This window comes from Lemur catta, chromosome 9 (genome assembly GCF_020740605.2).
Source record: "Lemur catta isolate mLemCat1 chromosome 9, mLemCat1.pri, whole genome shotgun sequence".
NCBI lineage: Eukaryota > Metazoa > Chordata > Mammalia > Primates > Lemuridae > Lemur > Lemur catta.
In genome coordinates this window covers 58,022,205-58,048,791 of record NC_059136.1, presented here as the reverse complement: position 1 = coordinate 58,048,791, position 26,587 = coordinate 58,022,205, and the positions used below count along the sequence as shown (strand labels likewise).

At 36.3% G+C, this 26,587-nt stretch overlaps 1 protein-coding gene across 1 annotated transcript in view; it reads left to right on the top strand.

The window, feature by feature from the left end:
* SPAG1 (sperm associated antigen 1) overlaps positions 1 to 26,587 on the top strand; it is a 71,036-nt gene that overhangs the window by 6,686 nt on the left and 37,763 nt on the right. Inside the window, exons 4-10 of the mRNA XM_045560398.1 lie at positions 5,078 to 5,203; positions 9,877 to 9,941; positions 10,458 to 10,567; positions 11,136 to 11,241; positions 15,472 to 15,602; positions 18,163 to 18,269; positions 23,499 to 23,658. Coding sequence (XP_045416354.1) covers positions 5,078 to 5,203; positions 9,877 to 9,941; positions 10,458 to 10,567; positions 11,136 to 11,241; positions 15,472 to 15,602; positions 18,163 to 18,269; positions 23,499 to 23,658 — 805 coding nt within the window. The remainder of the gene's footprint in view (positions 1 to 5,077; positions 5,204 to 9,876; positions 9,942 to 10,457; positions 10,568 to 11,135; positions 11,242 to 15,471; positions 15,603 to 18,162; positions 18,270 to 23,498; positions 23,659 to 26,587) is intronic.

The window sequence follows — 26,587 nt, the reverse complement described above, 5'->3', positions numbered from 1 at the left end:
TGGCTTGTCTTTTTATTTTTTTAACAGTTAGAGTAAAGTTTTAAATTTTGATTAAATTGATTTTTCTTTTATTGTTTGGGCTTTCGTGTTCTACTTTAGAAATCTTTGTCTGATCCAGTATCCCTAAGTTTTCTCCTAGAAAGTTCATAGTTTTAAATATTATATTTAGGTCTCTAATATATGATGTTTAAGTGTTCAAGCACTGTTTAATGAGAGATTATTCTTTTCCCATTGAACTTCTTGGTACCACTGTCAAAAATCAATTGACCAAAGTCAGGCATGGTGTCATGTGCTTGTAGTCCCCAGCTACTTGGGAGGCTGAGGCGAGAGGATCATTTGAGGCAAGAGGATCATTTGAGCCAAGGAGTTTGGCTGTAGTGCACTATAATCGTGCCTGTGAATAGCCACTTAACTCTAGCTTGAACAATGTAGGAAGACCCCATCTCTGGAAAACAATTTAAAAAAATCAATTGACCATGTATATGTGGGTCTATTTCTGACTTCCTCTATTCTGTTTCATTATTCTAAATGTCTGTCTTTACTCCAGTACCTCGTTGTTATGATTGCAATAGCTTTATATTAAGTCTTGAAATGAGGTAGTGCAAGTCCTTCTGCTTTGTCTTTCTTTTTCAAAGTTGTTTTTGCAATTCTAGGTCCTTTGCCTATCCATTTCTACAAAATAACTTTCTGTGTTTGAGGTGGCATTGTGTTGAATTTGTGGATCAATTTTGGAAGAACTGACATCTTAACAGTATTGAGGTTTCTGATTCATTAACATTGTATGTTTCTCTATTCACTTAGGTCTCCTTTAATTTTTTACAGCAATGTCTGATAGTTTTCAGTGTATAGTTCTTGCATGTTTTTGTTAAATTTATTCCTAAGTATTTCTCATATGTCATGCTTTTGTAAATGTTGATTTTTTTTTATTTCAATTTTTGCTCATTCTAAGTTACTCCAGTTATGAAATTTTATTGTTTCTTCATTGTGGTAAAATACATATAACATAAAATTTACCACCTTAACCATTTCTAAATTTCTTAATAGTTAAGATGGTAAATTTTATGTGTATTTACCACAATTTAAAATAAAAAGTAGGAAGGGCATTCCAGATAGAGTGGCATGATCACATTGTCGCCTAAAAAATTGGCCTGTAGGAAACTATGATGTAGACAGTTGACCCTTGAACAATGTGGGGGGTAAGGGGTATCGAATCTCCTACAGTCAAATTCCACATATAACTTTTTTGTTGTTGTTGTTTTTGTTTTTTGAGATAGAGTCTCGCTGCATTGCCCAGGCTAGAGTGAGTGCCGTGGCATCAGCCTAGCTCACAGCAACCTCAAACTCCTGGGCTTAAGCGATCCTACTGCCTCAGCCTCCTGAGTAGCTGGGACTACAGGCATGCGCCACCATGCCCGGCTAATTTTTTTCTATATATATTTTTTAGTTGACCAGATAATTTCTTTCTATTTTTAGTAGAGACAGGGTCTCACTCTTGCTGAGGCTGGTCTCGAACTCCTGACCTCGAGTGATCCACCCGCCTCGGCCTCCCAGAGTGCTAGGATTACAGGCGTGAGCCACCCTGCCCAGCCGAATTCCATATATAACTTTTGATGCCCCCAAAACTTAACTACTAATGGCCTATTGTTGACCGAAAGCCTTACGAATAACAAATAATCAATTAGCACATGTTTGTATGTTATATGTATCTATACTGTATTCTTAAAGTAAGCTAGAGAAAAGGAAATGTTATTAAGAAAATCTTAAGTAAAAGAAAATATATTTACTGTTCATCAAGTAGAAGTGGATCATCCTGAAGGTCTTCATCCTCACTGTCTTCACATTGAATGGGCTGAGGGGGAGGGGGAAGAGAAGGGTTTGGTCTTGCTGTCTCGGGTGGCAGGGATGGAGGAGGTGGAAGGGGAGACAAGAGAGGCAGGTACACTTGGTGTGACTTTACAAGGTACATTGTAATTTCTGTCCAACTTTTTGGTTTTTCCTTTCTCTAGAAATGTTTCTATGTGGTACCAATCCTTCTTCCACCACTTCCTTTAGTTTTAGTGTTCTTATCATAGAGGAGTCCATGTCATAAAGGAAGTCAAAAGCAGTCTTGAAAAATCAGAGCCTTCTGCCAGATTGTCTAGTGTTAATTTGTTTTTTGGCACTGCTTCTTTGTCTTTGTCCCCATTATCTGGCACTAGTTTGGAAGCACTCATCTCCATCAAGTCATCTGTTAATTCCCCTGGTGTGGTGTCTATTAGCTCTTGAATTTCTCCAAAATCCTTATCTTGAAACCCTCACCTGCACCCCACACAACTTTTCTTTGGCCATATTCACAATTTCTTTCATGATTTCCTTGGTTATAAATCTTGTGAAGTCCTGCACAACATCTGGACACAGTTTTCTCCAGCAGGAATTTATTGTTTCGGGCTTGATGGCTTTCACAGTTTTTTCTTTCTTAAAATTAAAAAAAAATTTTTTTTTTTCTTTTTAAAGAGATGGCATCTCACTGTATTGCCAGTTTTGAGTGCAGTGGCTATTCACAGGTGTGGTCCTAGCGAACTACAGCCTTAACTCCTGGGTTCAAGTGAGCCTCCTACCTCAGCCTCTGAAGTAGGTGGGGCTACTGGCTTTTTCTGTAACAATGATGGCACCTTTAATGGTGTAATCTTTCCAGACTTTCATGATGTTCTCTCTGTCAGGGTTACCTTCGACAGCATTGACAATAATTTCCATAGAGTACCCTGTGTAATGAACCTTAAAGGTCTTTATGACCCCTTGATCTAGAGACTGAACTGGAGATGTTGTGTTTGGGGGCAAGTAGACCACTTCGATACCATTGATGTTGAACTCGTGGGGTTCTGGGTGGTCAAGGGCATTGTCCAATACCAAAAGAACTTTAAAAGGCGGTCCTTTACTAGTGAGGTACTTCCTGACTTCAGGGACAAAGCAACAGGGGAACCAATCCAGAAAAAGTATTCTTCTTGTCCAGGTCTTCTTGTATAACCAAAAGACCGGCAGCTGGCATTTGTCGTTTCCCTTCAGGCCTCCAGGGTCAGCAGCTTTATAGATAAGGCCAGTACTGATCATAAACCTGACTGCATTTGCGGAAAACAGTGGAGTTAGCCTACCCCTTCCTGCCTTATATCCTGGTGCTTGCTTCTCTTCCTTTACTAAGAAGTGTTATTTGTGGCATTTTTTTTCTTAGACTAGGGCATGTTTGTTTACATTAAAAACCTGTTCAGGCAGATATTCTTTCTCCTCAGTGATTTTCTTAATGGCATCTGGGAACAAGTGTGCCACCTCTTGGTCGACAGAAGCTGCTTCTCTTGTTCTCTTGATGTTTTTAAACCAAATCTCTTTCTAAAATTGGCAAACCATCCTTTGCTGGCATTACATTCTCCAGCTTTAGATCCTTCACCTTCCTTTTGCTTTAAGTTGTCATATAATGACTTCGCTTTTTCTTGTATCATACTAGAGTCTATATCTAGGAATGCCTTCCTTATAGCAATCCTGTACCCACATAGAAGCTGCATTTTCAATATGAGAGATAAAAAGGTATTTTGCAAAAAGTGCAAGCAGTTGCTGGCATAGCTGCAGTGACAGCTTCTTGAATTTCCTTTTCTTTTTTTACAATGGTCCTGTGAACTAAAATAAAATCTTAAGGCTCACCGGCCTCTCCCCCCACCCCCCCTCACTCCCCCCCCACACCCCCACACCCCCACTGGGCTGACTATGGACCCCCTCTTGGCCAAAGAAATATCCTAAAACTAAATTGCCTGCCAGGAGGGAGGAGGTCAGACGTGCCTTATCATGCCTCCCTCCCTTCTTGGAGACATCCTTTGTAACCCATTAACAGGCCTAAGGGTATGCAAGACAAACCTACAGGTCCTCAATTTACACAACAAATATATGTCCGGTGGCTTATCTCTGATAAACAGCTCCTATGTTAAAACATTTCAAGCCTTTAGACAAAGCTTCATGTCTTCAACCAATTACAAGCCAAGGAATCTTTAAACCTACCTATAACCTGTAAGCCCCTCCCCACAGAGATGGCCCACCTTTTCGGGCCAAACCAATGTTTGCCTCCCACGCGTTGATTTATGACTTTACCTGTTACCCCTGTCTCCCTGAAATGTATAAAACCAAACTGTAACCCACCCATAGCGAATGCACTTGCTCAAGGCTTCTTGGGCGTGGCTCCGGGTCATGGTCCTCAAATTTGGCTCAGAGTACATCTCTTTAAAATTATTTTACAGAGTTTGGCTTTTATTTCCATTGACAGTCCTTACACTGGATTTGTTTGTCTTGAAATGGTGGGCAGCTACAGCTGCAGAGCTCAATCTACGGTACATAGTGAACAATTCAACTTTTTCTTGTAATGTCGTGACTATTCTCTGCTTCTTGGGAGCACTTCCAGCATCAGTAGTGGCACTTTGTATGGGTCCCATGGTGTTATTCAAGGTTTACAATATTACACTAAACACAATGAATCATTTTGTACTGAAATGCACAATTTACTGGAAAGATAACTGCTCACATGGAGGTGATTAGCATCACAAAGCATTTTTAGCAGATACTGGCAACATATGAGCTCACCAGAATAGCAACAGGAGGTGGCTATGAAATTATTACAGTAGTACAATATGTGGTACAGTTAATTTTCTGCAATTATAATTTAATACTGTGTCTTTATGTTTGTTTACATTTCTCTCCACTGCAAATGGTGCCGTGTAAGGTCTGTAAGTGTGCATAAGTTTTTATAAATTTTAACCTTTTATAATTTGTGTATATTTTATGGCAGTCAATGATAAAATAGACTAGTATCTACATACATTTTATGCATTTGTGATATTCTTGACTTTAAAAAAATTTTTTTTTGATATTTCTAGTTCCTCTGTGAGTTTTTTCAAATTGTCACAAATCTCCAAAATTTTTTCCAGTACTTTTATTGAAAAAAATCCAGATATAAGTGGATCTGTACAGTTCAAACTTGTACTGTTCAAGGACCAACTGTTTCTTATGCCTGGTTAATTATTTCAAACTATATATTTACCTTCTTTTTCTGTATTCCTCTCAGAGTTGGGTATCAGAAATTAAAAAAGAAGAAAATAAAATGTACTTTTCTGAAACTGAAACATTTCCAGCAACGGAAGATAATTTGCCTCCAGTTCGTGGTTCAAATAGCTGTCTTCATGTTGGCAAGGTAGGCCTTTTAGATGTGGGTGGGGTATGGGTGGCAGGGAGAGAGGATTGTTGTTGTTTATTAACGGGCTGTCTCAGTTTACTCAGAGAGCCAAAATGTGATGTCCTCCAGGAGAATTGTGGAGTGTTTTCAGCTTGCTGTGTATTATTATCACCTTCAGTAGGCTGTATCTCATCACTTGGAGATCAGACTTGCATCTTGGGTTTATTGCCTTTCTTCTCCTCCTCATCTTCCTCCTTTCTTCTCTCTTCTTTTTTGTTTTGACATGCTGTTTCTTCCACTCTGAACAGTTTTGATGACACATAAGGTCTAATTCAGTGTGTGAGAATTTCAGGGTCCCATGGTGTTGTTCTTCAAGGTACAATAGAGGTATAGAGGATATATATTATGTAATTTAATTAACTATGAGTTTAAAATATGAAATAGATACTTTTAAGCACTTATACGTGTAATTTCTCTATGTGGTGTATGTTTTTTCCCTTATCCCCATTCTCTGTGGTTGGTCCCTATGTTGTCACATAGACCTCTATTTTTAACCCATGGGTTCCGTAGGGGCCTGTTGGAGTCCCAGGTCCATTCTACTTAACTTGAGATTGAAACTGGGCTTCCTGGCATCCATCTGACCTTGCTATTTCTAACAGGATGGCTACCCAAGTCTTTTCATTCTAGGTTAATTTAGAATGAAAGTTATTCTCATCTTTTCTTTGAATCCTGAATTATATTTTAAAAACATTAGCAGCCCTTCATCACTCTGCTCTCTGATAATTGACCTTCCTGGATCTTTTTACTCCCCATTAGGAATTACTCAGGTAACAGAGGTGCACAGTGGATGATGAGGATGTCACTGTCTGTAATCAATGACTTCATATTTTTGTTGAATACCCACTATGTGCTAAGTCTATGCCCTGAACATATAACAATGAATAATAATCTTTGCCCTCCAAGAGCTTATAATCCAGTGGAGTAGACAGGCTAATGATACAGTGGTTCTCAAAGTATGGTCTGGGGACCCTTGAATTCCAGAGATCCTTCCAGGGAGTCCACAAAGTAAATGCTATTTTAAAGATAATACTAATGCTTTGTTTTTTTCACTGTGTTGACATTTGCACTGAGGATAACACTGCTGGTGCCTAAACATGAGTCAAGGCAGTGACAGCAAACTGTCCTAACACATACAGTAAAAAAAAATTCCAATTTTACCTAAAAATACCTTTGATAAAACAATAAAATATTTACTTTGTTAGATTGTGAGCCTCAAGGACGTGGCTTTTTAGCGTTTTGTGTGACCAAGTGGGAAGTATGCAGAAAGCACCTCATGGCACAGTGAAAATGTGATAGTTATCGCAAGAAAAGCACTTGTAAGCTGACGTATCCACTTTTTCCTGGAATGCAGTTTTTGCTTGTTAGAGTGGCTGACAGACAAACTATGGTTATTCAGACTTGGGTTTTTGGCAGAAATTTTGTTGAAAATGAATGAAGTGGGCCTGTCACATTAAGGAAAATAACTATTTGTTGCCAGTGAGAAAATCTGAGCTTTCAACTGCAAATTAAGGTTTTAATATTTATATGCATTTCTTAAATACCTGCTTGTGACAAAAAATATCCCCTTAGAGGGGATACTTTTCAAAGGACAAAATTATAACAAATTTAGTTTAAAGATCTAATTGGTTTTCATTAGTAAATCATGCATCAGGGTGGCATCTCCTCTAAAAATATAGAAAATGTGCTCTGCTGGCCACAGCAGAACAGTTGTTTGTTATAAGGTAGTTTGAGCAGGAACAAGGAATATAAAAAGTGGATTGTTTAATATCAGGTTACTTCAGGTTACTTTCCTTATAAGGGTTAAAGCAAAGGGGACTTCCTTATCATGCTGGCTAAAACTGGCCGGTTAGGGGATTTGGTTATTATCTCTCTCTTCTGATTTCTCTGGTCACATAAACAACTTAGCTTTGGTTTGATAATGTGGTACTTTAGCATGAGTGACTCCATTTTGGTTTAGTCTACTGGGGCCTAATGCAGGAACTCAGTCCAAATCAATGGCCTCCTATAAATTTTATTTAACATATTTGAAAGACTTTCCTGATGAGCTCCAAGGAATATTAACAAATGTGATTTTTTTTAAGTTGTAAATGAAATGTGTGAATATTTGGAAGATCTGCATAACTCCAGATGACTAATAATTTTCAGGAATATGAGAATGTCACAATACCAAAAGTTTGAGCCTCACTGATGTAATATGTTGTGCATTATGACAGTGAATATAGGGTGTTATGGGAATATGTAGAAGGGCCACATGTCCTAATCTTTCAGTCAGGGAGCATTGCCTTCTTATAATATAAAAATACAGGCCAGTGTGGTGCCTACCGCCTGTAATCCCAGCACTTTGGGAGGCCGGTGGGGAGGATCACTTGAGTCCAAGAGTTTGAGACCAGCCTGGACAACATAGCAAGACCTGATCTCTACAGAAAGTAGAAAAATTAGCTGGGCATGGTGGCAGGCCTGTAGTCTCAGCTACTCGGGAGGCTGAGGCAGGAGGATCACTTGAGCCAAGGAGTTTGAAGTTACAATGAGCTGTGGTGATGCCACTGCACTCTAGCCCAGGCAACAGAGCAAGACCCTGTATAAAAAAAAAAGGTATGTGTATATATAAATATGTAACTATATATATGTGTATATATATGTATATACATGTGTATATATTTATATAATGTATAAAGTATGCATTATATTTTATCCCATGTACCTGTGTCCATGTCTTGAGACTCATATTAATCCACGTTCATTATTTTATTAAAATTTTTTCTTCTTTATTCAGTTATAATTGAAAAATAAAAATTATATATATTTATGGTATACAACATGATGTTTTCCTATAGCTACACCTTGTGAAATGATTACCACAATCAAGCCAATTCATGTTCATTTTTTGATTCCTTAAGAGGGATATTTTTTGTCACAGGTAGATATTTGAGAGTCACATATAATACCTCTGATTTCTAATCAGTGTCCTTTTTAAACTAAGCTGTACCATCTGTATTAGTTTCCTAGGGCTACTATAACAAAGTAACACAAAACAGTTGAAATTGTAACCTTTAAAACAACAGACATTTATTCTTTCACAGCTCTGGAGGCTGGAAGTCCAAAATCAAGGTATTGGCAGGGATATCCTCCCTCAGAAACCTGCAGGGGAAGATCCTTCCTTGTCTCTTTCAGCTTCTGGTAGCGCCAGTGTTCCTTGGCTTGTGGCAACATGACTCTAATCTCTGTTTTCATCTTCATGTGGCCATCTTCCCTCTATGTGAATCTCTTTTTCTCTTTTTATAAGGACATGTCATATTGGATCCTAATGACCTCATCTTAACTTGATTGTACCTGCAAAGATCTTATTTTCCAATGAGGTCTCATTCACAGGTACCAGGGGTTAGGACTTAACCAGTTCATTTTGGGTGACACAGTTCAACCCATAACACCATCTTAGCATTGAGAACATTGTCCTATAAGCAGAAAATAAAGTGCAAGCATCAAATGATTTTTATTGAGCCTGTAAGGAGTACATAATACCCTTTTATGCAGTTTATACAGATCCTATTAAAAATATATTGCTAAGTCATCTATTAGCAAACACAAACATAATGATACTGAAGATATGTAAATAGTTTAAAAACAAATCAGTACCTGGTTTATTTTATTATAAATACAGCTATACTTCCCTTTCTTCAGACTATATATGTATATATTTTTTTAAGTTAATATATCTTAATACTTATCAAGCATAAAATTGTACTGTCTCTGGGAGATTATTTGTGAGTATAATGGCTATTGTTTGTGTTTCTACCAGTCCCTTCTAGTGAAGAACCTGCCCTCTGTCTACAGCAGTGGGCATGTGGCCTAATCTGCGCCACTTAGCACCAAGCTAGTGATTGGTCAGGGATGGGCATGTGACCCAAGGTGGTCAATCAGAGTCCTTCCCTGGGATTTCTCTCACTGAAGATGGAGAGAAGAGTCACCTCTTTTTCTTCTTTGATGGGGAAGCCTGTGAGGTTATAATCCCAGATTTCTTGTGGTTATGTTTTCTGCCACATGGAGAAAGCAAGTAGCCACAGGGGAAGATGAAATCAATAAGGAGGAGCAGAGACTGGGGATGGGGGAGAGGGAGAGCTGGAGAAATGGCATAGGAATTCCTTTATCCAGCAGCACCCCTACTCTTTCATCAGTTTGGTTATATCAGCTGATAATTTATTCTTTTTAATAAAAGTGCAAGTCAGGTGACTGTCATTGCAAACAAAACACTACTAACACACACAGCAAAGTAGTTATTCTTGTTTCTCCAATGCCAGGTTTTAAAAGAATAATTAGAATTTGGTACTTTTTTATTGTAAGAAAAATCAGTAATAATCACATTTCACACATGTGAGATTCAAAATTTTACATATATACTTGAAAGCCTCCAGATTGTCCCCAGAATTAACTATAAACCTAAAATCCTTTTTTAATCTACTGTATATTATTATGTTAATAATTATAATATTCAAATTGTTATAACTTCAAGGGTACCTATTTTTCTCATCTTTTCCATTTGGATATCTTAATTCAATACTTTACATTGCATTTACAGTAAAATCTGCTGATCTTAGATTAAATATGTCTCATAAAATATGATTTTATTCTTTTAGGAAAAATATTCTAAAAGTAGACCAGCTAAAAAGAAAATTCCAAGGGATTATGCAGAATGGGATAAGTATGTTACATTTCTTTATATAAAATTTGTCACTAAAGTATTCTCTACATAAAATACTGTAACAACTTCTTAAATAATTGTTATAAACCTGAACATGTCAAGAATACCAAATTAATTCAGTAGAGTACTGAGAGTATATACTCTAAGCACTTTTGATGTTGTTTTTTCATTAAATAAAAAACTACTATATCTTTGTTTATAAAACCAACCAAAAATAACTAACATAATCCTTCTACCCATCTAAAGTAAAAAAGAACAAAAATTTAAAATTGAGAGAAATTAGTGACAATTTTAATTACAAAGTTCTGAATAGTTTAGATATGATTAATATTTAAGTCCTCATTAAATTGCATGTTTTGTTAAGAAAGAATGCAGATGACTTCAACTACAAACATATTATGCATTTTTGAATATGCATCCAAAGGCACAGTTGTACAAATACAAGACTATCAATAATAAATTTGTTTTTTTGCTTTTATGTAGTTTTTTTCAGTTTTTGTTTTTCTTTCATTTAAGATTTGATGTGGAAAAGGAATGTTTAAAAATTGATGAAGATTACAAAGAAAAGATTGTAGTAGACAACAAGGCACATTTGTCTAAAATTGAGAAAAGAATAGACACAACAGGTAATTTGGGGAAAATAAGAATAATTTAGTAGGTATTAAATGTTTTGAGTTATAATAAAAACTGTTGACCTAGAAGATATTTTCAAGTGCTGCAGGATTTTCTCCTAGAGTTGGCCACCCCTAACAAATTAATTTCACTCTTTTACCTACTTAATTTTATGTAATAGTTATAATAATTACATTTAGTAAGACTTTAAAAAATATACGCTTTATTTTTCTTACCATAATTCATTTTTCATTCTTTTTTCCAATCCTCTTTTTCCTCCAAATTCCTCAAATTGTTTTTTTTTGCCTCAAAACAAAAAGATGTGACAGTTTTGTTTTCATTTGAATTCCATAGATATATACCACCTATACAGTAAAATAAAACCAGTCATAAGAAAATCTAAATCCTCAATAATTGTGAATGATTAAAAAAAGAAAATATCTCTAAACTTAGAAAACCTTTTATTTTCTTATGTTTGTTTTATGATTTTCTGCTTCTGTTAAAATAAGCATTCTTGGATTTAAACTTTTAAATATGCTATTAAATTATATTTCACATATGGCAGATAACATTTATTTCTAGGTCTAAATGAGAAGGAAAAGGATTTTCTTGCTACTCGTGAAAGGGAAAAAGGAAATGAAGCTTTCAATTCAGGAGATTATGAAGAGGCAGTGATGTATTATACCAGGTGAGCAGATACCTGTTGTAGTTTAAACTTGCTGTTTTAAAAAATGATAATGTTTCAATCAATGAAACAATATAAATAAGCTAAGTAGTCTATGTCAGAATCACTCAATGTATTGTACTTGTGATTTGTCTTTTCAGTACTTTTCTCAAACCTCTAAGCGCCCACCCCACTCCCACTTTTACAGAGGACCTAACTTTTCTATTTTACAAAGAAAATAGAAGCCATCTGAAAGGAATTCAACAGAAAGTCCATATAGCATAAAAAAAGTTAAGAACTTGACTTTTGTAGTCAGACTGCCTGGATTTTAATCCTGGCACTTATAGTGTTCCCTCCTACCACAGGGCCTTTGCACATTCTGGGTCCTGCATCTAAAATGCTCTTCTTTCCTCTTATTATCTAGTTAATTCTAACTTATCCTTTAGATTTTAGCCCATGACTTGATTCTTTGGAGAAGTCTTCCCTGACCTTCCAGACTAGATTAAATCTTCATCCCACCCCCATCTACCTCCCACCCCAATTTATAGGCTCTTATAGCAATCTTACCACTCCTTTGTAGCACTTGCTGGAAGCACAATTTAAGTTTGTGTGATTTGATACTAACTGGACTGTAAGCTGTGTAAGAACAGAACACACTTGTCAAGATTTTTTACACCATTGCATCCCCAATGCCCAGCAAAGTACCTGATTGTAGTAGATGTTCGATAAATATTTGTATGATCTTTTAAAGTTCTTAATAGTCTATTAAAAACAGAATAAGTTCATAAAAAGTTGTTACAGACAAGCTGTGCTTATAGAAACACTAATGCCAATTTAGTGCTACACTCTTAGTCTTTTTTCAACCTTTGGAAAGAAGATAGATTTTTTTTTTTTCAGTGTTGTTTGTATCTCTAAAAAAAGTGTGTTTCAGACTGAGTGAACACATAAGGTAAACAGGACATTTGATGGATCATTCATTCAGTACAGCCTCCCCTGTTCAGACAGGTAGATGTCAGCCTTAATGCTATTCTCTCCTTTCTTGTAGATTTCCACCAGTGGATATTCTATTGTCCATTACAGGGAAAAAAATCTTAACATCTTTTGAGGAGTCATATAGTTGAAGAACTAAAACAGCGTACTCTGATGGTTAAAGGAGCTCAGACTACCACTTTCTGACCTCGGGCAGATTCTTTACTTCTCTTGTCTTAGTTTCCTTAACGTGATGAGGCTCTAGTAGTGCCTATTTCAGAGCTTCTGTGAAGATTAAATAAAACAATGTGTTGAAAGGCAGGATAACATGGTGGTAAAGAGAGCAGACTGTCTGGGTTTGAATTTTGACTCTACCATTTACTAGTTTGTAGCTATGGGCACATGATTTAACCTTTCTGTTGCATCTATTTTTTCATCTGTAAAATGAGAAGAGCAGTAATACCTTCTCCATGGATTGTAATTGAGGATTAAATGAGTATTGACAGGTGTGTTTGTGTTGGAGAGTTGTTGTCCTGGTCCTTTGGCTCCTTGCTTGGAAGAATTGCAAGCAGAGCCAGTGCGATGAATGAGGACAGACATGAAGCACTTCCACACAAGCAGCCTTTACTGCAAAGCTAAGGATACAAAGTGAAAGTACGTCCCAGAGTCTGCCTCTGGGAGTGGAGAAGACCCTGAGGTCTTAACACACTTCTACTTTTATGTATACACCTTATGATATGCTAAGTGATAGGCAGAATATTCATTATTTTTCTGGGAAAAGGTGGAGAGTTCTTGTAGTTAAGGGCTCTCCTCAATTTTATCCTTATAGAGTAACATCCAGGGGTTCCCATGACATTTGTAAAGGGTCATGGTGCTGGTGGGTGTGATTTTTACTATGCTAATGTATGTTAATGGAAAAGGTTACCTTTGGTTATGAGCTCCCAGTTTCTGCGCATGCTACTGGCCTGGCCGGGAAAAGTCCCTAACCTCAAGTTCCTGCTTTTGCAGATTTGGTTCTTGATGCTCATTGGCCTGCTCATATTCGTCCCCCTCCTCTTTTCCTGTGGTTAGCGCTGCCAACCTGCACCTGTCCCTAATAATATGTATGTAAAGTGCTTAGTGCCTGGCCTGTGGGGAATACTCAGTCTCAGGTACTCTTACATGTATTTTCCATGTCTGCTCTCTACCCAACCACGTAATTTCTTTATATTAAATATTTATTTTTAATTATCTTAGTAAATTGACCCTTTTTGTGACTTTTCCATTTTCACCCTCTATTCATCTTCTGGATTTAGTAAATTCAGTGTACCAATACCCTTATCTTTCCTATATCTGAGTATTCATTATTTCATGGCATTCCAAATCAACTTTCTAAGCAACAGCCAGATATATTTTAAAATCTTTTCATTAATTATTTTGTACTTACATCCTTAATCTAGCAAAATTTGCTCTCTTGAAGTCTGTATTCCTCATCCCACTGACTACTTTCCTCTGTTTCCTTCAATGAAGTTTCTTCTATTAGCTTACTTTATGATCATTTCTTTTCTTTTTTTTTTTGGAGACAGAGTCTTGCTCTGTTGCCCGGGCTAGAGTGCTGTGGCATCAGCCTAGCTCACAGCAACCTCAGACTCCTGGACTTCAGCAATCTTCCTGGCTCAGCCTCCCGAGTAGCTGGAACTACAGGCATGCGCACCATGCCCGGCTAATTTTTTCTGTATATTTTTAGTTGTCCCGATAATTTCTTTCTATTTTTTTAGTAGAGACGGGGTCTCACTCTTGCTCAGGCTAGATGATCATTTCTTTAGAGTTAAATCTACTTTTAGATTACAAACTAATTTGTTTCTATTAATACAATAATAGCCGAATAAAAGATATTGTGATTGATTGCTCCATTTTTTTTCATTTTTTAAACTAGAATATTGTTCCCAAAGAGTCAAAAAATTATGTTTGATATTTGATGTTAACTAAACTGTTTTTTTAGGTGATCTATGGTATTTAAATTCCCATGTCACCTCTAAAGACTGAGTCAGCTTTAAACCTATTAACTGAATTTTTAAGCATCTATTTATTTATTTATTTATTTATTTTGGAGACAGAGTCTCGATCTGATGCCCAGGCTAGAGTGCCATGGCATCAGCCTAGCTCACAGCAACCTCAAACCCCTGGGCTTAAGGGATCCATCCTCCTGCCTCAGTGTCCCGAGTAGCTGGGACTTTAGGCATGTGCCACCATGCCCGGCTAATTTCTTCTATATATATTTTTAGTTGTCCAGCTAATTTCTTTCTATTTTTAGTAGAGACAGAGTCTCGCTCTTGCTCAGGCTGGTCTCAAACTCCTGACCTGGAGCGATCCTCCTGCTTCAGCCTCCCAGAGTGCTAGGATTATAGGCGTGAGCCACTGCACCCGGCCTAAGCATTTATTTAAATGTTGATTTGGTTTGTTTGTAGAATTGTATTTTATTACTTTTGATGTTATAGGCTGTATTAGTTTGCTAGGGTTGCCATAACAAAGTAGCACAGACTGAGTGGCTTGAAGAAGAGAAATGTATTTTCTCACAGTACTAGAGGCTGTGAGATCAAGGTGTTGGCAGGGTTGGTTTCTTCTAAGACCTGTTTCCTTGGCTTGTAAGTGGCTGTCTTCACTCTATGTCTTCACATGGTCTGTCCATACATGTCTGTGTTCTAATATGATCTTGGTTCTGTTTTTCTGTTTCTTTCTTTCTTTCTTTTTTAATGGGGTCTCCCTCTGGCACCCAGGCTGGAGTGCAGTGGTGCAATCTTAGCTCAATGTAACCCCCAACTCCTGGGCTCAAGTGATCTTCCTGCCTCAGGTTACCAAGTAGCCGGGACCACAGGTACAAACCACCATGCCTGGCTAAGTTTTAAATTTTGGGGGGACAGGGTCTCACCACATTTCCCAGGCTGGTCTTGAACTCCTTGCTTCAAGGAGTCCTTCTGTCTCAGCCTCCCAAAGTGCTGGGATTACAGGCATTGAACCACTTCACCCGAACCCTGATATCCTCTTCTTTAAGGACCCCAGTTTTATTGGAGTAGGGCCCACTCTCATGACCTCTTTTAACCTTAGTCTTCTCTAAAGACTCTGTCTCCAAATACTGTCACATTTTAAGGTACTATGGAGTTAGAACTTCAACATATAAATTTTTAGAGGACACAATTCAGCCCATACACAGCCTATAATTTTTTAATTTACAACTTAACCCGAGTTTCTGTATATTCTTTTGTTTACCATAGGCCTGCTTGTTACCAATAAATGTTTCTTTTATAGGAGCATATCAGCGCTTCCCACTGTAGCTGCCTATAACAATCGAGCTCAAGCAGAAATCAAGTTACAGAACTGGAACAGTGCTTTTCAGGATTGTGAAAAGGTCTTGGAGTTAGAACCTGGAAACATAAAGGGTAAAAAATATTCATAGATTGCTTTTAAAATTACACCAGGACCCATTAAAGACCATTTATAGACACTTACTATGTTTACATTAAAAATATTTCAGATAAACTCGAATTTCTAGATGTGAATCACCATCTTCCTAAATTTACTTCTAAGTTTAACTTGGAATTTAAGTCCTTTATTATTTACACTGAGGTAGCTAATAATCTCAGAAGACTGAATAAAATATATTTTTTTCTTAAAGGGAAATACTTCTAGCTTGCATTTGAATTATCTTTTTGTCCAGAAAAATTTAAGTATAATTAATATAGATTTTCTGCTGTTTATTAATATAATAAAATAGTAAGCCCACACTGGAGCTCTAGCAGCTTCTTTGTGGGTATTTCCACCTAGATGGCTATATATCATTTATTTTTAATTTTAAATTAATAATAATTTAATTTCAAATTAAACTTGTCCAAAACTGACTACATCTTTCCGCTAAAAACCTGGACTCTGTCTTGATTCTCTGCCTCTGCGACTGACCACCTTGTCTTGGGTAAAGCCTAAAGTATTCAAGTCAAACTCTGCTGCTATCAAGAAGGAATCATTCCAAGAGGGAGTGACATACATTATAATGGACACATTATATTTCTTAAGCATTTATAGATTCAAATAAACATGAACACTTAATTTTTTTCACATGGACTGTACACCTTTGTACCTACATCATTGGAGCAGAAACCATGGGTGTGCTAAGGGGGAGTCTGGTACATCAGCTGCCACTGTCATTGTCACTCCATTTAACAATAAAGTCCCCTTGGGCCTATATTTTGTGCAAACTGGTCTCTATCACAGAGCACGGATGGGCTCCCAGCTTTAGGCAGGTGCCTGGTGAAGGCCTTGCCATTTCCTATGGGCCCCCACCACTGCTCTGTCAGGCCTTATGCCAACTACTTTATATGTATTAACTCTATTAATTTTAACAACAGCCTCATTGAGATGCAGACACTATTATTAGCACACTCATTTTACAAGGGAGGAAACCAGGCACAGACATAGTAAGCAATTCACCCAAGATTGCATGGCTAACAAATGACAGACCCAGGACTCAGCGCTGGACAGCAGATTCCAGGGCCCGTATTGAACTACTGTGCTATTCTTCTGCCACTGGGATGGCATATGTTTGAATTCTTCATGAGTAATTTCTTAAGTACTCGAATCTTCACTATTAAAAAACAAATTTAGCAGAACCAAATGTAGTAAAGGGAATAGCCATAAAACATTAAGAAATCTTATGTTTGCTTAAGTGAGTAAATAACTTTCTCTTCATAACTTTATTTTTATTTCAAAATATAATTGTTCTAAATACAGTGTGTTATCTTGGATTCCATCCTGGAACTAAAAAAGGACATAAGTGGAAAAACTTGTAAAATCCAAATAAAGTCTGTAGTTTAGTTAATAGTATTGTGCCCATGTTAATTTCTGAGTTTTAGCAAATGTACTGTGGTTCTGTAAGATGTTAGTATTAGGGGAAGCTGAGTAAAGGTATCCAGGAACTCTCTGTACTATCTTTGCAACTTTTCTGTAAATCTCAAATTATTTCAAAATAAAAAGTTTAAAAAAAGGTAATTGTTATATCATGAATGTTTCTTCATGGAAATTCTGTTCAGAAATCTGAGTAGCACTAGCAATACCAAAACTGTACACAAAGCACAGTGCTCCAGTTTTTATTAAATTTGTAACAGAATAATTTATCCTTTAGATTTTCATGGCTCATTCTAAGACTAAAATCAAATTGGTTAAATTTATAACTGTGTTTTAAAATAGCATATTAAAATATGTCAGTATAAATTTCTCACTTTTCAGAATTACCAAACTTTATTCTTTTCAAAATAATGGCTTTTTACACAAAGTTCTCTTACTATACAATGGATAATGATGGGACAAGAGGCATTTATGGTCAGTATTAAATAATTATCAAATTAAATGTTGAAAGCTACCTAAAATATCTGATGCAAATTACCAAAGTACTCAATTTCTGAGTCTAGCTGACTTACTCATCAGGATTCTCTATTTCCTGTGTTAAGTAGCTCCTTCTAATGACTTTAGAGATTGCTATACAGATTGCACTAATGAGCCATATTCTGAGCTAGATGCTGGTCACTAATATACTAAATTTTGATAAGGGATTTTCTAAGTTTTCAAAAAGTGGTAAAATAATACTAGCTATGATTATAAGAAGGAAAACATTATGGTTTAGTGAAAAGCTTCCTGAGATTGCGGCATAGTGTGGTACCTGTGAAAGGTTAGATATGAAGTCTCTTAGCCCTTGGAGGAGATGGTAGAGCCTGGGGCCACCAGAGGGCCAGAGAGTCATTAGAGGGGACAGCTGCCTGATGCAGCCTCTTCTGTTTACCTCAGTATCATTTTCTAGGTGTGCAAAAACATGAAAATGGCTGTAGGTAAGCTTTGCATAATTACATGCTGAAGTGTTCTGTTTTACTTAGATTCTTCCACTTGTGAAATATGTTATAACCATAATGTCATAGGATAAAAAATATAACTTCTATTTTGGCAAATTTGCAGCTCTTCTGCGGCGTGCCACTACATATAAACATCAAAACAAGCTACAGGAAGCTATCGAAGATTTGAGTAAAGTACTAGATGCTGAGCCTGATAATGATTTGGCCAAGGTAAGTATAGAAAGTAATTTCTCACCTAATTCTCTAGTTGGCTATTTCTGTATTTATGTTAAAAGGGTATCAATCTTGCTGAATAAATTACGGTGAGGGTTAGGTCACAGCTTTAAAAGGTAGGTATATCACAGACACCCCAAAATCTTAACATCTATTTGAAGTGAAAGAAAGCAGGCTCTTAACAATTTTTTTCCAAAACTATAACCTACCTCTGAGTGACAAATATTTAATTTTTCTCTTTCCTGTAGTGTTGTAGGCAATGTTTTTCTCTGAGCTAATCTCACTTTATTTATTATGTGGGGTGGTATAGAAGTTTCCTAGGTAGGATTGGGGTGAGTTCCATGGCCACAGAGCAATGTTTGTCTTTGTGGCTGGCATGGTAAACATGGCGTCATTGATAGCACGCGCTACCTGGCTGAGCACAGTGACTCTGATATGCACTTCGGGGATCTGTGTTAAAGCCTAAAGAGTAGAAGTGTCAACAACTGCGATTTCACCCTACTTGCAAAGTAACAAGGTGGCCTAGCAAAGGATACAAGATATCCCGGGTCAGACACAAAGGCCTTTGTTACTCATGGCACACAAAGCAGATGGGCTTCACATTCATGTCAGTTCCTGTGGCTCCCAAGTCCCACAGGGGTGACAAAGAGTGGCCCAGATGGATGTCATACACTCCGTGGGTTTGTGTGATGGTTAATGAATGCAAAATTTAGGAACTCCTCATCTTTTATAATGGGCTGTAAGCAGACCTGTCCAACTTCTGCTCCACAGGGAAGCATATCTTTATTATACTGGAGAGCAAACAAACCTGCCGTCTCCTCTGCAGGTAAATGCTATTTCTATTTTCCAAGGCTGTTCTCAGAACAAACATCATAAAGATGTCCAGAATTAAGATGGTTTAGCACCATTTATGCTCTCAGTATAGGCAGAAATAGGAGAAACCCATGGAGAATTGTCTTCCAATAATAAGTTGTCATTGAGTTCCCACATACACCTATCAGGTAATCTATTACACTCTCTCTGAGTGGCAGCTAATGGCCCTTGTGTATCAGCTGCTTTTGTCAAGTCAGCATTTCCGTGGATTAGGTTTAGGGCCTGACTCAGGAATGCATCTTTTCCCCATAGTATTTCCTTTTTATAATGGTTATGTTTATTAAAAAGTTAATGTGACAATATTGTAAAATAAAAAAAATTGAAGCAAGGAAAACCACCTTTAATTTTACTACTTGACACAATTTCGTGTGTACACATTAAGTTTTAGGCCAAATGCATTTTTTCTTAACCATATGCAAAGGTTAACTCAGAATAAATCATATACTTTAATGTAAAACCTAAGTTATAAAAGTTTTAGAAGAAAACATAAGAGAAAATTTTTAGAAACACACAGCCTTCCCATGCTCAACCAGGAAGAAATAGAATTCCTAAATAGACCAATATCTAGATCTGAAATCGAAACAGCAATAAAAAACCTTCCCAAAAAGAAAAGCCCTGGACCAGATGGGTTCACACTTGAATTTTACCATACCTACGAAGAAGAACTGGTGCCCATCCTACATAAACTATTCTCCAATATCGAGAAAGATGGAATTCTCCCCAACACATTTTACCAAGCCAACATAATTTTGATACCAAAACCAGGAAAGGATGCAACAAAAAAAAAAAAGAGAAAATTTTTATGAGCTTGGATTAGATGAATATTTATTACATATGACATGAAAATTATAATTCCTGAAAGAGTTGACAAATTAGACTTCATCAGAATTAAAAATGTCTGCTCTTTGAAAAACAGTATTAGAAGAATAAAAAGACAAGCTACAGGCTGGGTGCAGTGGCTCACGCATGTAATCCTAGAACTATGGGAGGCCAAGGCAAGGATGCCTGTAGTCCCAGCTACTTAGGAGGCTGAGGCAGGAGGATCGCTTGAACGTAGGAGTTTGAGGTTGCGGTGAGCGATGATGATGATGATGACATTTTGGGGCAACAGAGCAAGACTCTGTCTCAAAAAAAAAAAAAATGCCAACCACAGGCTGGGAGAAAATATTTGCAAAATCATGAATCCAACAAAGGACTTGTATCGAGAATATATAAAGAACTTTTAAAACTCAATAATAATAAGAAAATAAACAACCAAACTAAAAATAAGCAAAATATTTGATCTGACACTTTACCAAAAGAGATATGTGGATGGAAAATAAACACATGAAAAGATGTGCAGCCTGAGTATAAAATTATCCAAAGCAATTTTAAGCAAAAAGAACGAACAAATTTGGAGGCATCACATTACCAGACTTCAAACTATACTACAAGGCTGTGGTAACCAAAACAGCATGGTTTTGGTACAAAAATAAAGACATAGACCAATGGAACAAAAAATAGAGAACCCAGATATATAAAATCACCTACCTATAGCCAACTGATCTTTTACAAAACAGATAACATTGTACACTAGGGAAAAGAAACCCTATTCAATAAATGGTGCTGAGAAAATTGGATAGCCACATGCAGAAGAATGAAACTGGATCCCTATCTCTCACGACTCACAAAAATTAATTTAAGATGGATAAGAGACTTAAATGTAAGGCATGAAACCATAAGAATTCTAGAGGAAAATGTAGGAAAAACTCTTCTAGATATTGGCCGAGGCAAAGAATTTATGACTAAGACCCCAGTGATAATCACAGTAACAACAAAAATAAATAAACTGGATTTGATTAAACTAGAAAGTTTCTTCTGCACAGCTAAGGACACAATCAACAGAGCAAACAGACAACCTACAGAACAGGAGAAAATATTCACAAGTTATATATCCGATAAAAGGCTAATAACCAGAATCTACAAAGAACTCAAGCAAATCAGTGAGGAAGAAAAAAAAAAAAAAAAAAAAAAACCACGTTAAAAGGTGGGCAAAAAACGTGAACAGAAGCTTTTCAAAAGAAGATAGACAAATGGCCAACAAACATATGAAAATATGCTCAACGTCACTAATAATCGGAAAATGCAAATTAAAGCCACAATGAGATATCACCTTAACCCTCTTAAAATGGCTTTTTATTAAAAAGTCCAAAAAACAATAGATGCTGGCACAGATGCAGAGAGAATGGAACACTTATACACTGTTGGTGGGACTGAAAATTAGTACAACCCCTATGGAAAACATTATGAAGATTCCTCAAAGAACTAAAAGTAGACCTACCATTCGATCCAGCAATTCCACTACTGGATATCTACCCAAAAGAAAAGAAGTCTTTCTATCAAAAAGACACCTGCACTTGAATGTTTATTGCAGCACAATTCACAATTGCAAAGATGTGGAATCAACCCAAGTGCCCATCAATCCATGAGTGGATTAATAAAATGTGGTGTATGTATATCATGGAGTACTACTCAGCCATAAAAGGATGAATTAATGCCTTTTGACACAATTTGGATGGAACTGGAGACCATTCTCCCAAGTGAAGTATCTCAAGATTGGAAAAACAAACCCCACATGTACTCATTATTAAATTGGAACTAACTGATGAGCACACATGTGCACAGAGGTAAGTAAAACTCAGTGGAAATCAAGCAGTGGGGAGGGGGGGAGGGGAAGGGCAGAAACCTACCTAATAGGTATAGTAAACACTATTTGGGTGATGGGCATACCTATAGCCGTGACAAAAGCGATCCATGTAACCAGCAACATTTGTATTCCCTTAATATTTTGAAAAAAAAAAAGATGCTCAATATCATTAGTCATTAGAGAAATGTAAACTTAAAACCTCAAGGAGATACCACTATACACATGTTAGAATACCTAAAATTAAAAAGACTGACCATACCAAGAGTTGTCAAGAACATAGAAGAACTGAAATTCTTGGGAATATAAAATGATACCCCCACTTTGGAAAACAGTTTGGTGGTTTCTTAAAAAGTTTAACATAAAAACATATACCTACCATATAATCCAGCCATTTCACTCCTAGGTATTTACCCAAGAAAAATGCAAGTATATGTTTATCCAAAGACTTATGCACAAATGTTCACAGTAGTTTTATTTGTAATTGCCAAAGCCTGAAAACAGTCTAAAATGTCCCTTAGCAGGTGAATATACTATGAGCAATAAAGAGGAATGAACTATTGACACACACATCATCATGGATGAGTTTCAAAATAATTATTCTTAGTTAAAGAAGTCAGACAAAAAAGAGTATATACAATATGATTCTATTTATGTAAAACTGTAGAAAATACAAACTAATCTGTCATGATGACAAAAAGAACAGTGGTTGTAGGGAGAGGTGAGAGGGAGGTATTACAAAGAGACAGGAAGAAACATTTGGAAGTGATGGGTATGTTTATTATTTTGTCAAAACCTATCAACTTGTGTACCTTAAGTGTGTGCAGTTTATATTAATTATACCTCAATAAAGCTGTTAAAAATGAGAGGGGAAAGGAAAATGGTTTTATATATATACTTTGCATTTTAGTTGGCATAAAATATTTCAGAACTTTCAACATTTTAGAAAACAGCAAATATAGCATGATTTAATTTATATAAAACTATATATTTCTGTGTGTATATGTGCATACAAACATACCTAGGAAGATGATCCAAAATGTCAGTAGTGTTATCCGAGTGGCAAGAGTTCAGCTGATTTTTTTTTTTTTTTACTTTTTTATACTTGTTACTCTCAGTTTTTTTTTTTTTTCTTTTTACAGTGGACATATATGATTGCAATCAGACAAAGCAATGAAGTTGCTTTGAAAAAGAAAGTACACCACCAAAAAAGCCTTATCTTAGTTATCGTTATTCATTTTTAATATCTTTATATTTTTACCTGGAAGAATGGTTTTTTTATTAAAGAAAAACATTTAGGCCAGGCGCGGTGGCTCACGCCTGTAATCCTAGCACTCTGGGAGGCCGAGGCGGATGGATTGCTCGAGGTCAGGAGCTCAAGACCAGCCTCAGCAAGAGCGAGACTCCGTCTCTACTAAAAATAGAAAGAAATTATCTGGCCAACTAAAATATATATATAGAAAAAATTAGCTGGGCATAGCGGCGCATGCCTGTAGTCCCAGCTACTCGGGAGGCTGAGGCAGTAGGATCGCTTAAGCCCAGGAGTCTGAGGTTGCTGTGAGCTAGGCTGATGCCACGGCGCTCACTCTAGCCCGGGCAACACAGAGAGACTCTGTCTCAAAAAAAAAAAAAGAAAAAGAAAAACATTTAATATGGTGATTATGTTGCAGAAAACCTTGTCAGAGGTTGAAAGAGATCTGAAAAATTCTGAACCTGCATCTAAGACTGAAACCAAAGGGAAAAGGATGGTTATTCAGGAAGTAGAAAACTCCGAAGATGAAGGTGGAAAGGACGATGGAGGAAAACATGAAGATGGCAGTGGAGATGACAGTAAAACATTTTTTCTATTTTGGTTATGTAAAGAACTGCCTTTTTATATGATAAGCTGGCTCGATTTTTTATTTGTACAGAAATTCTTAGTCACCAAACTTTATCTAGCTTTGCCTGTGAATCCACAAGCAAGTTTAGCTCATCTTTTTAATACAGCTGAATACAATCTCTCAAACCCATTTTCTTTCTTAACCTGTCACCTTTTTCTAGTGCTCAATTTAATTCCTGATTATCACTTTTAAATGTAAATGGCTGTGTCTGTGTGACACAAACCATTTGCAAGTCGACCTTAGAAATCTCTCTGAGGTGATTGTTTTGTATATGTCTACTTGATGGCAGCAAATGCATTGGTTTGCAAATGGGTGTGGGTAGCTCTATTTATATGACTAAAATGAATGCATTACTGGAAAATTGCTGTGTGTGCCTGTCAAAAAAATTTTTAAACACAGAAAAGAAATAAGTACAATTTCATTTTTGAAATAATTTTAAAAAGAGAATCTAGACTAGATAAAGCTTCATCTTCATAATATAAAACATTGAAGTTATGTCACTTTTGAGGGGCAAGATTTGCCTCCTCATTTGACCAGGACATAAAAACTTTTCCCTCCTTCTTGAGAACCACTGAGCAACAGGGGGAAAATAATCAATTTTGAAAATCATTCACAAGTAAAAATATCAACATGTAAGTAATTTGACAGAATAATTTTGAGAGAGAAATATAAAATATTCAGTTCATGCAACTTTAAAAAAAAATGAAGAACAACAAGTATAAGTTTTAAAAAATTAATGAGAAAAATATAAAGTGTACACTTCAGATTAAAATATGATCAGTTAAGATAGAATAAAGACAAAGGAACCAAAAAGGAGGGAGGGAGGTAGAGGAAGAGACAGAGGAAGAGCACAGCAGAGAGTTGGGAAGGAACAGAGAGCATCAAAAGGATAAAAAAGGGAGAAATTAAAGTAACCAGTTTTTCAAGGATTGAAGCTCACCTTTCAGCCTGATTTTAAGTTCTGGCAGAAAGACGTTCTTCTTCAGGTTTATATTTAGCTTAACACAATTAGCCAAATGTCTTACAGTTAAAGGAAATCATTTTAAATCTTATCTGGGGCAAGATGAAGCATAAACTATATTAATTGCTACTATTTTTAAATTATTGTTTTAAAAATTTACATGTAGCAAAAATGGACTTTTCTAAGTATACAGTTCTAACACATGTACAATTTCGTGTAACAATCACCACAGTCAGGATGCAGAGCAATTTCATGACCATTCTGGATGATTTTTTTACCTCCTTCTTGCTTGGCTGTTAGTCAAATCCTTCCTTCACCCCAACTCTTTGTTGAACAGAGAACAGATCAACTTTTGTTTTCCCTTTTCCAGAATGTCATATAAATGGAATCAGAGAGTATGTAACCTTTTGAGACTAGCTTCCTTTACTTAGCATGTCACTGAGATTCATTCATGTGGTTGTATGTATCATTGGTTTATTCCTTTGTATTGCTGAGTAGCAATAAAGTATAATTCCATTATATGGATGTACTGAAGTTTATCTGTTCACCTGTTCAAGGACATTCAGCTTGTTTCCAGTATTTGGTAATCATGAATATAGCTGCTCTAAACATCATGTGCAGGTTTGTGTGAACATACGTTTTTATTTTCCTTGGGTAAATATTAAGTACCTAAGAGCAGGACTGCTGGGTCATATGGCAAGTGTATGTTTAACTTATGACCGAACCGTTTTCCAGAGTGACTGTACCTTTTTGCATTGCCATTAGCAACATATGAGAGTTCTAGTTGCTTCACATCCTTGCTAGCATTTGGTATTGTCCATTTTTTTTTTCTTTTTTACTCATTCTATTAGGTGTATGGTGGTTTCTCATTATGGTTTTAATTTGCGTTTTCCTAATGGCTAATCATGGTGAACGTCATTTCATACTCTCATTTGCTGTCTCTATATCATTTTTAGTGAAGTGTCTGTTCAAATTATTCCATCAATTTTTTAATTGGATTGTTGTTTTCTTACTGTTCAGTTTTGAGATTTCTTTTTATATTTTCAATGCAAGTCCTTTGTTATAAGATTTGCAAATATTTTTTTCCTGTCTATAGCTTGTTTTTTCATTCTTTTAACAGTGTCTTTCACAGAAAAAAGGTTTTTAATTTTGTTGGAGTCCATTTTATCCAGTTTGTTTTTATGGTCTGTGCTTTTTACATTATATCTAAGAACATTTTGCCTAACTCAGTCATGAAGCTTTTATTATATGTTTTCTTTTCAAAGTTTTATAGTTTTATATTTTACATTTATATATATGTCAATTCTGAGTTAATTTTTATATGAAGGGTGAGGATTAGATTGAGTTTAATTTTTTGCATATGGATATCCAATTGTTCCAAAATGACTTGTTGAAAACTCTCCTTACTCTTTTGAATTGCCTTTGCACCTTTGTAAAAAAAAAAATCCCATGGCCACATCTGCATGGCCAGTAGAATCTAATTCTGGACTCCATTCTGTTCCACTGGTCTGTGTGTCTATTCTTGTGTACCACAGTGTCTTGATTAATATAGTACAGCTTTATAATTAAGTCTTAGAATTGATGTTGAATTTTTTCAAATGCTTTTTCTGCATCAATTGATTTCATCATATGGTTTTTCCTCTGTAATCTGTTAATATATTAGATTACCTTGATTGATTTTTGAATGTTGAGCCAGCCTTGAATTCTTGGAATACACTTCATTGATCATCATGTATTATTCTTCTCATATATTGCTAGATTTTATTTGCCAATAGTTTGTAGAAGATTTGTACATCTGTGTTCACGAGAAATACTGGACTATACTCTTTCTTTCTTTCCTTCCTTCCTTCCTTCCTTTGTTTCTTTTCTTTCTCCCCTCCCCTCCCCTCCCTTCCCCTCCTCCCTTCCTCCTTCCCCT